The 13,165-nt window shown below is 40.2% G+C and overlaps 1 protein-coding gene across 2 annotated transcripts in view; it reads right to left on the reverse strand.

Annotated features, from left to right (window-relative positions):
• Positions 1-5,869: 5,869 nt before the first annotated feature.
• The window catches only part of TEF (TEF transcription factor, PAR bZIP family member), a 32,986-nt gene continuing 25,690 nt past the window's right edge, over positions 5,870-13,165 (reverse strand). For both annotated transcript variants that reach the window (XM_077339378.1, XM_077339377.1), the window contains exon 5: positions 5,870-12,792. In XM_077339378.1, the coding sequence (XP_077195493.1) occupies positions 12,771-12,792 (22 nt within the window). In that variant the 3' untranslated portion in view covers positions 5,870-12,770. The remainder of the gene's footprint in view (positions 12,793-13,165) is intronic.

Raw genomic sequence — 13,165 nt, forward strand, 5'->3', positions numbered from 1 at the left:
CCAACAATAACCTTTCAAAACAATATTCCCTTCGCTGTGCAATTGACCATAATCATAGCTGTGCCGAATTCTTTAGCTAATGTCTGTAATTTTAAAAGGGAAGGAACAACTGCACAGTCAATCAAATCAACCAGTCTAATGCCAGAAAGCAGTTAACCAATCAGAAAGACAGATATACAGGCAAGGTACAATTTGTCAGTGAGTTTTGGTGGCAGTAAACAAATTGGGATGTTAAATTGCACCATAGCACTAATTCAACAGCAGAAGTGGAAAGAAGGAAAGGGAGAAAAAAGAAAGAAAATCAAAAACTGAACAGTGTGTAAATGAAAGTACAAGTCACTGACTTTAACAATGAAGTTAAAAAAACAAAACAAAATCTTGTGTATGGAACCTTGAAGGCTAGGAAAATCCAGAGCTGCAGCATGGAAGACACCTGTGAGATCCCAAAGTAAACAATAATAGCCAGTGGTGATTTTCATCTTAATTCTGGAAGTTCAGGTTTTATGTGATATTGGTCTTTTTCTACTTCTGTAATCAACTCTAAATATTCTCCTAGAACCTTTCTTACCCCTGCTTAACTGGCTCTGCTACCAAGCTCCATCCAGCACGGAGGGGTATTCGGCAATTAGGTGTGTTCAGTCAAGGTCTTTGGAATTGTGGCCCTTTTAGGTCATGTGGAAACAATAAAAATGCCAGATGACAACTCATGTTCAATTATGAGAACTTTAGGTTTCCACTGAAGATGACTATGAATGGGGAATCCAGTGGTCAATTTCACCAAGTTTACTTTGGGTAAATGGTATCTCTGCTAAACAGAAGTGGCTTTTTGATCCTGGTTTTAAAAAATCATTTATTTTCTTCTTTCTTCTTTTCAAAATATACAGCATTCTGTTTTCATGTATCTGAAGCCCCCCATTCTATTAAACAGTTATTTCTTCTGTCTCTGCCCTGGGTGTGGGGAAGACCTCAGTAACAGCAACTATAAATCACATTTCCTGGTGGCAAACAGGAAGAGAAAGTTGCCAGGGAGAAAAGTTCTTGAACAGCAATAGAGCTGTAGCAGAAGGGGCATCATTGAACCAATTTTTAAAAAAGGGTTATAATAACATTCTTGGCGTTAAGTGGAAGCTTAAATAAATATGGTCACACACAAGGAGGAACTGAAGAGCACTTAAATTTCTGTCCAAGTGTATTGACTATGCAAACTCCAATGTTTATTAGACAGGGCACAGAAAAAAGAAACTGATTACAGGAAGTCAAGTTTTCTCTTCATTATCCCAAACCCATTTGGGATATCTATCACATATTCTTCTGCAGATCTGATCTTGCCTCCCAACAATAGACTAGGTTTGACAGGCTTTTCACTCCTTGATCCAACCTGCCCATTCAGGATTTTCAGGGCTTTTAATTTGTGGCACAAAGTCTTTTTCTGTCATTTGTTTTCCTTGAAACTGTCCACTGGTTTGGATAAAACTAATCCAAGAAGAAATAGCCAAAAGGTATAGCACTTGGACTACAGCCTGACTATCCATCAAGCTGGCTCAATAGTTGTGTAGGAACACCCGATGACGGCCTAATGGGAACAAACATCCTGTGTCTTTAACCACCACAGAAGCTGCTGAGTTTAGAGTGGATTAATGTCAGCAAATGCAATTTGCTTTTCTCTTTTTTCCTCTTCAATTCCCTCCCAACAACCTTTCATTTCAGGTTTTCATTCAGAGGCAAGGTCACACAATTTCCTGTGCTGCAACAGAGCCATCTGGTGGTCAGATGGTAGAAAACGGAACCTGTGGACCTTCCTTAACCCAAAACTTCGTCTAGCTAGCAAGATGGAGTTAGACATGACTGGGGCAGGTGTGTGTCTGCATTCATGTATATTTCTCAATTATGCATGAGATGGGGTGGTAGAGCATATGTAGAAGGCCTGACCCCCTCCCCATTGCCACTTTCCTCCGAACTCTTCTGGCTTTGGTGCTTAACTGGGAGAATGGGGCAAGGTGGTGACCCAAGGTGACCATCGCATCCTAAGGCAGTTAAAAGGATGACAGACCACTGGCTACAAAGCTAGTGAGCGACCTATGCATGGTCATGGGGCAAGAAGAGAACACCACTAAGTTTGTTGCATGGTGGCAAATTCTTTACCATGACCATCGCCATACTGGGAGAAAATTCACAGATTTCTCCTAAGCAAAAAGACTGAGCCAGGAAATATTTAGTACCCTGCAAAAGAAAAACCCACTAAAAATCTCTTGGAATGCTACGTGTTCAGCTACGGTTCAGTAACATTTTTAAGATGTTGAAACAATGGTGGGTATTTAGTACTCCACTCCATAATGGTTGAAGGCAGAGAAAGGACTCTTGAAGTGGGATGAAAATACTTTAGACTGGAGGTCTTCAAATATTGCTGTGTAGAGTGGAAAGGTTCAGGTAATTATACACTATCTTGGCAGGGAAGGATACTCCCAGTTAAAAAAATAAACACCCTAGTTTTACCAGTTATTGGCAAACAAGGAGTAGCAATTTCAGAGGTTTATTGAATCAGATTTGAAAGCATATATGGCAGATGAGCATGAAAATTAGCTCACCAGTCTTTTGGGAAGTGTAAGTTTATACACAATGTTATCTGGATGCCATGGGAACAAAGAGGGCTACAGCAGGCCATCGTGTCCAACCTCCTCCCTCCCAAACCAAAGGAAAAGCAAAGTTGTTCATTCACTCTGAACTTTGCTCATGCTGTGGGAGTGGCCAGGTGTTTGGGGGCCAAAGAGCTAAGACTGCTTGCTATGCTCTCCTTCCCCGAGGCAAAGTTCAAAGCCAGAAAATCACAGGACCATGTCAGGCAAGTTCATTCCATGTAAATCATATATGAAGGCCACCTATTGCTATACCCGAAGTACTGCCAGTATCTCTCTACCTTTACCCTGAAGCTGATAAGGCCTGTTGCCCACGCTATTCCACCAATCTTAGCTCTTTCTGTGTCACTCCCCCTTCACAGAAGGTAATAGGCTGACTTTGGCACTCTCATTCTGAAGAAGAGGGAGAAAGGATTAAAATTCTGTAGCCCCACCATTGCATCCATATGTCACGTATACCCAAATGGCAGGACAAAAACCCTCAAGGCCTGAGGCAGATTGTAATTTGTTGTCAGTGACCCAGGTTCACTCTGCCTACTGCCCTTCTGCCCCCACTGAAGATATTCCCGAGACATTCACCATTAAAAAAGAAAAATCATGTTGATTGTATTGATATGTACTGTTTTAATTACATTGGTATATAGCAGCATAATAACAGTACCTTACTCACTTTCCAAAGTTGACAATGCATAGGTGTAGTTTTCTTGTTTTTTTTACCGTGCTTGGACAGTGAAAGGCTTGGCTGACTGGCCAGAGATAACTTCCCTCCCCTGGAAACCCCTTTCTTCCCCTCCAGGCCTGTTAATTGCTGGCCCTTGGGAAGCTCAAAGATGGACACCTTTCTTCCATTTGCTGACCATGGCCCAGGCTGGTTGCTCTCCAGCCCAGGGAATTCGCCAATCCTGCCTGCCTGCCTGCCTCTTCACCACCGGGCAGAGCAATCTGTCCCTGTAAGCATTTTGTGGAAGAAAATACTGGCTTGAAGATTCTTTGGTAACTGATAAGCTGCCCATTTGGGGAGGGAGGAGGCCGATAGGTTCCACTTGTGTCAATGTTGTGTGACTGTTTGCACCAGCCTTTCTCAACTTTTCTACCATTGAGATACCACTGAAGCATTCTTCAGGCTCCGATAAGGTGACCAGATTGTCCCACTTTTGGAGGGACATCTGGGGGTACCTGGCAAATTGTACTTATGTTGAAATTAAAATACATATATTACAATACTATTTTTGCATTCTATGCGTTCTATGAAACTTTTTGTTGCTCCATATAGACCAAATTTTAAATCAAGAACCCCCCTGGTCAATGATATCCTGCTTTACCAATGTTAAAATCTCGTGACCTTAGGCTCCGAGAAACCCCAAAAGTGGCACAATCAGGCAGAATATGGTTGGGAAGCATAGCTGTGTACACGCCCACCCAGGGATCTTCCCCTTCCCACCAATTCTAGGTCCATCATTGGTCATTTTAGAAGCGGAGGCAGGTCGATGTGGCCATATATGGTCATATTACCCAATACTTGCTTAACAAATTAAAAATATATCTAAAACATTAACTCCCGGCCATTCAGGAAACCCTTCCAGGGCCATCAAGAAACCCTAAAGGTAAAGGTATCCCCTGTGCCATGAGTGTTTTCATGGCAGACTCAATACGGGTTGGTTTGCCAGTGCCTTCCCCAGTCATTACCATTTACCCCCCAGCAAGCTGGGTACTCATTTTACCGATGTCGGAAGGATGGAAGCTGAGTCAACCTTGAGCCGGCTGCTGGGATTGAACTCCCAGCCTCATGGGCAGAGCTTTCAGACTGCATGTCTGCTGCCTTACCACTCTGTACCAGAAGAGGCTCAAAACCCTGGTTTACACAAATGAAAATGCAGTTTCATTAATTGGGAGGGGGGGGAAACCTCTCCCATTACAAAGCAGGCATTTGGGGGGGGATGTAATTGCATTGCTACACTGCTGTTTATGTGGAAAAAATCACATGCACAAACAAAGCCACTGGTGAAAATGCAGGCAAGCCACAGTTTCAGAGTTATAGTGGACCTTGAAATAGATGCTAGGAAGGAACTCTCAGTGGCAGGAATAAAAATGGACATTCAATGGACTTTTCCCATTACAAAGCAAGCCTCCAGTTTTTTAAAAGGCAAGTGTGTTTGAATGCTACTGCGCATGTGCACACCCCACCCACCCCGGTAATGACAAAGTGCATGACAGGAGGTGGCACGGGTCACTTTCAAATTAAATATGCAACACATTAAGCAGGTCTGAGTTTTGTTCAGAAGCCCTATTGCAGAACAAGTGCCGCAAAATCAGAATATCAAATAGGGGTGCAACTCGATAAAACGAGGTAAGCCTGTACTGCGGAAATGGTCTCAGTCTTTATCCTCCAGCAGAAAATGTCAGCTATCTCTTAAGCAACACTGCTTAGATTAATGGCACTTTTGAAAAGCCAATTTCACGGTATGTACTATCGGTAGCAGTGCATTTCCTTTTACAGATTCTGGTACATTCTCTTTTAAAGTCACTCTAGATACCATGTAAGCATGAGAATGTTATTCCCTCTAAATATTTCCTCAGAATGTGGTACTTTAATTTTCTATTGTTTATGCATGTTCTAAGCTGAGGAATGTGCACTTGTGTTCATACAACAACCCCTTACTTTTGCTCATGACAACAGTTGTAAGGCTGATCTAGATGGGTGACACAGCAGCAGAGAAGGCACAGGTTGCTACCCCAAACAAGCCTGGCTTACTCTATAAGATCCCCACCAGTGTTTCAAGGTGGCTATGGGAGCACAGCCATCTTCTAGAGGGGATGGAAGAACACAGTCTAAGAACGTAATATCCTTGAGTGATATTCCTGAGAACTTGTTTCAGTAGACCAGGGGTAGTCAAACTGCGGCCCTCCAGATGTCCATGGACTACAATTCCCAGGAGCCCCTGCCAGCATTTGCTGGCAGGGGCTCCTGGGAATTGTAGTCCATGGACATCTGGAGGGCCGCAGTTTGACTACCCCTGCAGTAGACCATTACAATATAACCTCAAAGAAAAAGTAACATGTATGTTTGCATTCATGGGCCAGAACCTATGAATAATAGACAGCACAAAGTCAGAACCTGTTTCTGAATTTACTTGACCCCAGAAACCTACTGACAGACTTCTCTGAGAGCTGAAGGTTCTGCGCCATAATGCTGTGGGTAAGGCATGTGTGCACAGTGCCTAGGTAATCACTACATCTTTAGTAGAATATACACTTTATTTTTAAAGGAAAAATACTAACAGAATTCAATACAATCAAAAACTTTACATTTTTAAAACAAAGCATTTTTTAAAAAAGGACGCTTAAGAGCAGTGAGGCTTTAATATATCCAGAAAATCCAGCCTGGTTTCCACCATCAGAGTTCATATCTACTGTTTTGTCATTTGAAAAAACTGTAATAAATGGAAACACAAGTGAATACCAGGCAAACTTTTGAGAATAGAAACCCACTTCCCTTACAACACCACCATCGAAGTCCTTTCACCAGTCATCTGCCAAGAATTCGTACATATAAAAAAGAACTAGGATAGTGTATTTTAAGAAATAAACAGATGTGTGGCAAAGGAAAATTTTGACAAGATAATTTTTTACAAACATAATTATATAATCAACTATTTCACCTTACTATATAGTGCTTTTATTGCAGGACACAAAAGCATTTACAAACTGATCTACAAAACTTATATACAGGAATAACATTGCCCACCATGGATTCAGCACATCAAAGAGATGAAGCAAATCTTAATACCATACAGCAAACAAATTTTTTTTAATAAAAATGAATGCTTTGTAGTGCACAGTCAAATTTTCTTTGTATCGAACAAATGGAACTTAAAACTCCACTCCCGTTATTCAGAAAAAAAGGGCAGACATTAGTTCCAACTGAATGGACCAAAGAAAAAAGCCTTACGGGACTCATAAGCTGAAAGGTCTATAAATTGCACAGTTTCACTGAATGTCTTTCATATAACAATGCTGCTGATATGGGGCTATTTAGTAACATACGTTTTAAGCAGTACTTCCATATCCGTCTACTTAACAATGAAAAACTGATGTACTTTTAGTTTCAACATCATGCCAATGGTGACAAGTTGTATCAGCAGCAGGTAACGTTGGTAAGCCAGAACTGTATCAAGGAATGCTTATTGCATGCAACAGCTAGACTGATTGGACGATGAAAATTACTTTTTAATTAATCCAGCATAATTCCTGTCCAATTGTATAAAGCATCTGATTGGCCAACAGTGATTCACTGTAGACCAGGGGCATTTGCTGGCAGGGGCTCATGGGAATTGTAGTCCATACACATCTGGAGGGCCGCAGTTTGACTACCCCTGCTGTAGACTGATAAAAGTTGCCCAAGCACTGTACTGCCCAAGACAAAACACGAAGCATTGGGTGGCTCTGAATCAAAGAATCATAGAGTTGGAAGGGGCCATACAGGCCATCTAGTCCAACCCCCTGCTCAACGCAGGATCAGCCCTAAGCATCCTAAAGCATCCAAGAAAAGTGTGTATCCAACCTTTGCTTGAAGACTTCCAGTGAGGGGGAGCTCACCACCTCCCTAGGCAGCCTATTCCACTGCTGAACTACTCTGACTGTGAAAACAGCTATACACTTTTTATCACATGGAAGACATGTGTGGGAATCCCGACAACTGGCAAACTGGCTATCACCAAATAAGACTGGTTGAGTAGTATTGTGAATCAATGCAGTGATCTCTGCTTCTGTGGTTTAATAAACATTTTGTAAATAGAAAGCATCACAAATCAGAACTCTACAACACCAACTTAAATTATCTGACATCTAGTTTTCGAAGAAAAACTCTCAAGCCATGCACAAGTTGGCAGAGTTTACAATGGAAGCACTTATTACTCCATGGGGACTAAGATTAATATTAAAATGTATTTACATATAGTTATACAAAATACAGTATTCCAATAATGATTTTAATCACCATATTTTTGACATGTAAATGTAAAACAAGCGATTTCTGCAATCCAGCGCTCTACTAAACACTGCCTCACTTGATGCTTCAAAACACATTAATGTGTTATCCAAGACAAGTCAGTAAAAGCATATAATAATAATAAATGAAATTAGTATCTTCCACCCCATGTTGTTAATTTTGTATTTAAGAATTCAAAAATATATAACAAACTTTCCTCCTGAGACTTATATTCTTCTTGCAGCCATTTTATATCATGGAATCATCAAAAACATGCCCAAGATATTAAGGTTTCATATCAAGAATAACATACATTATAAATGAGCCCTGCTAATGAAACTGGGATCTGTGAAGAAGGGATCACTATGAGAGACTTTAGACTCTTGTCTCCCAGTTTTTCCATTCCATTCCTTTCACTTTTTTTTTTTTTGCCTCTGCTTTGTGGTGCTCCATTCAGCTGCAATGTTACCGATATCTATAATTTGCAGAAGAAAGTGCCATTGCAAAATTAAGCTGGAAAATATGCCTGATACATACTTTCACACAAGAATGCTCTCATAAATGCTACTGCAAAGGTGTGAGCTTTGGTAACTAATCAAAAACTGTGGGGCAAGAAAGATGCAGCGTAGTAAGAGCTACTCAGCCACACAGAGAGCCTCGTCTCCTTGTTTTGCAGCCTAAATGATGGACATCATTTAGCAAATAATTTAATGCTAGCACATCAATCAATCTTATTCCTTCTCCTATGCACTTCAGGGGAACTGTATGCACTTAAAATGAAAGCATCATCATCTTACTTTTTTACATGTCTTATGCTTTGCTTTAGAGATGGGTCATCTAGCAGCCCTCAGGGGCAGGGAAGATCCATGGAGGATTGGTCTATCAGCAGCTCCTAGCCATGTAGACGGAGGAGAACCTCCACGTTCAGAGATAGTCAACCTCTGATCCCAGTACCAGAAGGCAACATCAGGGGCAGAAGGCAACATCAGCCTCTATGTCCTCACTGGCCCTCCAGAGGAAATGGTTGGCTGCTGTGCCAGACAGGATGCTGAACTAGATGGGCCACTGGTCTGATCCAGCAGGGTTTTTCTTATGATGCTGCTCATGTGGGAGGCTGCTACAGGGAGTGGGCTCTTTAAGATCCTATCTAACTCTGTTGATTGTCAGCACTGAGCACCCTTAGGGTGCTGCCTGACTCACAGCTGATCAGCAATGTTGAGCCTTTTAAAAACACCCACACCTGCTGATCAGCTGTACAACTGCAGCCTACTGGGAAAAGAGAGGGAAGAGCTAGGTGATACCTAGGAAGCAGAAACTAGTTTCTGAGCTGTTCTTAAGAAGGGAGAGAAAGCTGAGAGACATGCCAGATGTGGCAACAGGAAGAAGAGCTGGTGGAGGCAGCAGTGTCAGTGACCCAGAACTCCCTCCTCTCTTCCTCTGAGGCTCTATGGGTAGGGTTCTTAGGGGCCGGTAGGCTCTTCGGTGGGGGCCAGAGCACAGCCCATGACACGCTGCACATTATATCTTGAGAGAACTGTCTGGCAGGTAATACCATGAGCAACTTTTACAGCAAGAATATTTAGTTATTCCAGACAGCACTACACATCTCAGAACTAAAATGGAGAAATCTAAAGAAAAGTATCTAAAACATTTTTTTAAAACACATTGTAAAGATCCTGGGAATTTAACAGTACTAACCAAGAATAATATCACAGGTTTAACATCAAATCTTATAAACGCTTTAGTATTCACAGCATTGTATAAAATGAGTAAAATTCATTATCTCATGAATGAATAATGCTAAGTAATGTGAAAGAGAAAATTCTGTTAAAATTGTACATGAATCCCACAAAATCCCAAGAACAAAAAAGTGTTCTTTCATCACAGCTCACCACTTTACATGGGAATAAAAACCTCAATAATTCTTATTCAATACCAGAGACTAAATGCCTATGCTAAACCTGCTCAAGGTTAGGGGCGATTTCCCCCCACAGATATAAACAGGAGGAGGATTAGCTCCTCAATTTAAAAAAAAAGCCTTGTTTAATTTACAGAACAAACCCAGTTAAAAAAATAATAAAATATCCAACCTATCATGAGATGACCAAGTTAACCAAATAAATTCTCTAAGAAGCTTCTGGCTTAATGTGAAATTTTATTTCCCTAATATCTAGAATAAATTATTTTAAAGTTGTTATCATCAATATCTTGGCTGCTCAGAACATACTGTTGCTCACAAGCTTTTCTAAAAACAATAGTCATGTAGACTTCACAGCTGTTTTCCATTAGAAATCATATAACTATGCCGTGAAATAGAAAACAAGGTCTACACAATTTATTTACTGAATTTATGCTACTGCATTGGACAAATTAGTTTAGACATCAGTACAAATGCCCTGATCCAGATGGCTCAGGCTAGCCCGATCCTGTCAGCTCTCAGATGCTAAACATGGTCAGCCTTAGAAGGGAGACCATCAGGGAATACCAGGGTTGTGATGGGAAACAGGAAATGGCAAACCACATCTGAATGTCTCTTGCCTTGAAAACCTCATGGGGTCACCATAAATCATCTGTGACTTGACAGCAAAAGAAGAAGAAAGTTATCAGCTACTATTATCAGTGTAAACTAGTTAACAAAATGAAGTGCCAAGGGAAAACAGCAAGCCCAATTTTATGCTACGTTACAGATATTCTACAGGAAAGACAGAATAAACTTTGAGAGAACCAAACCACATAAAGATGATTAAGAGCTCAAACTATTCCATCAGAAATGAGTGGGGCTACTTTTCTGCAAAAAGATGCAGGTGCATTCATACATGTAATCTTTACAGCCAAGTCTAACATGAGCTTTGAATGCAAATCCTCCCAAGCATCTAATTTATGTGGATGGAATGGGAGAATTTGTTTTAAGATTGAACTGCTTCAGATTTTACAGGTGGAGATCAGCAGGAACACTTCCACTATCAAAATTTTCAGGGAGAGGAAGGTATAGAATAAAGCAAAATTTTGCTATTATTTTCACTAACATGGGATAATATGAAAATTAATGAAAAGCAGGTTTCTTATGTTCCTGTTAATCTGTACCATCTTCCCAAAAGGATGACAGAAGAATATTAAGGGGTTAAACATCTCTGAAAGCTGCATGTGCAATGTAAGAACAATCAAGTACTGAAAATTTAGCTCTGAAAACAAATTATAGAGATGTAGGATCACTTGGATTAACAATAAAATTCTGATCTCTCAAATCTTTTTGTACTATCCTCCTACTAATTATTTCATATATTTAAGACTCTTGTTAACAGTCCAAAGTCAAAAACGTTATATAAATATGCATATTGTCTTGAAAATTAGAAACAAAATCTAGATTTAGGCAGAATAGGCAATTTCTGTTTTCTCAAGATTTTGTTGGGCTTGAGCACTGAATACAGCAGGCAAAATCAGGATTATACAAAATATGACTTGCTAGCATAGCTTCGCTGGAACTTGCCTGCCAGTTCCAACTCCCAAATTCAGTATCCTTTTAAGCCCCTTGTGTTCCAATGTCCACAGCATCCAGTGGTTGAAGTTTGTTGATATACCTGTGCTGCTCCTTATAATCTTGGGAACCACCTGGCTACGTATTGGTAAGAAATGTATGTCCACTCAAGAGACTTGAATTGATAAAGCTATCTGTGTTAATAAATATATCTACTTATTCTTTACCTTTCTTTCTGCTAGTTTTACTACAGTGAATAAAACATATGTCCATCAGTATTTTACAAGAAATATTTCATATATATTTGAAACTCTATAAAATGTCATGTAGATCATGTTCAGGGTGTAATTTCTACTGGACTGATATGACACACAGCATAGGAAATCCTTTTGCACGGCCCACTTTGCTCTCTCCAGGCCAGTCTAGTTTTTCCTGCCTTGCAGGCAGGTATATTGGAAGGGATTTCACTGTGCCATGTGGGATGGTCCATCACTCCAATGTTTATCATGCTTAGCGAGGCACTCTGTGAAATTCAGAATATGCTTCAAAGGGAAGCAACAGGGGGGAATAATAACAGTTGCGAACATCGCTCCTCTAATACTGTACATTGCCAGGTATAAACAGCATTACCAATTTTATGCAGCTGACACTACCAGAAGAAGCCTCCCTCATTTTGACAGGTCTTGATACAATTTGTTTCAATAAGTTAAACATAAGAACATAAGAGAACGCCGCTAGATCAGGCCAATGGCTCATCCAGTCCAATACTCCGTATCATACAGTGGCCAAACCTGGGTGTCATCAAAAGGATGACCAACTGATAACTCTTGTCTCTCCTCCTCCAAAAGGTAAGAGACTGCAGGAGGGGTGGAATTGAACAATACAGGATTCCCCCCCTCTTTTGCAATACATTAAAAAATGAAATAAAAATGTCCTTTAGGTTATGGTGAAGAATAAATTGTGAAAACACATCTTACCATCACAATGCTCTTAGTACAGTATTGACAGAGGGCAGCAAGCATGACAGAATACTAACTTCAGAAAATGTGTCACTTTTCTATCAGCTGAGAAACTAAGGTGCAGCTTACTTGTTAATGGTAAGATACAAAGTATCTTGGGATGCTTGTTATTTCCAATTATTTCAGTTTCAATCACTACATGGGCTCTATTGCATTTCATCTTAGTCTGTTTTCTACAGATGCTGTTTCTGCTCCAAGAGAACAAAGAATGACAGCTTTAGGATGTAGCTGCAATATTAATATTCATTATATATAAAGCACAGAGAACACAACATTCTTGGAGAATTGTATTTTAAGCCTTTTTTCAATTAAGTCTTGCCATTTTCTCCCATCACCTCCCAAACACCACTGATTTGTTATCAAACTGAACTTAAGGACATGAGCACCAAGTGTGACTGAAGACTCAAAATTGACTGTACTGCAGGCTGTGGTTACAAGGGAAAACAGCAGTACAAAAAGAAGTGTAGCATTAGAGACCTTGGCCTTTTCATCATGCTCAGCCCTTAGGTAGTTCAGATGAGGTACTTGCAGGGAAGCAGGGTCATCATCGGTGGTTTGTGTAGAATACCTCACATCTGTCACTGTTCACTCTGACGACAGGTGGTTTCATGTGTAGTTTTAGTTTCTTTGTGATTTTAAAAGTCTTTAAAGTTGCATCACTCGGAATCGGATAAGTCACTTTAAATAAAGCAAAGCAAGAATGTGACTATGTATATTTTTAAGAACAGTATCTTATTACATTGCACTCACTGGGATATCACCAATTCCCCATTATAAAAGGAAGCTATACGGGGAACATTAAGCTAGCACTGACAATTAAGCCAGTTTAAATGAGCCAAATGTAATCATGAAGGGAACAATAATCCTAGTAAATGTACACTAATTACGCAGGATTAGAGGAGACTGCTTCCTTTTTCCATAAAAAGCTACTGTTTTAACTGATAATCCATCCTAAATCCTGGTGACTTTTATGGAACTGATTTGACCACCCTATTGAAAAGAATGAAGGCTGTAAAGAAAGGCTTTTGGTAAGTGTTCCTGTCCTAGAATA

This window comes from Paroedura picta, chromosome 5 (assembly GCF_049243985.1).
Source record: "Paroedura picta isolate Pp20150507F chromosome 5, Ppicta_v3.0, whole genome shotgun sequence".
In the NCBI taxonomy this organism is placed as follows: domain Eukaryota; kingdom Metazoa; phylum Chordata; class Lepidosauria; order Squamata; family Gekkonidae; genus Paroedura; species Paroedura picta.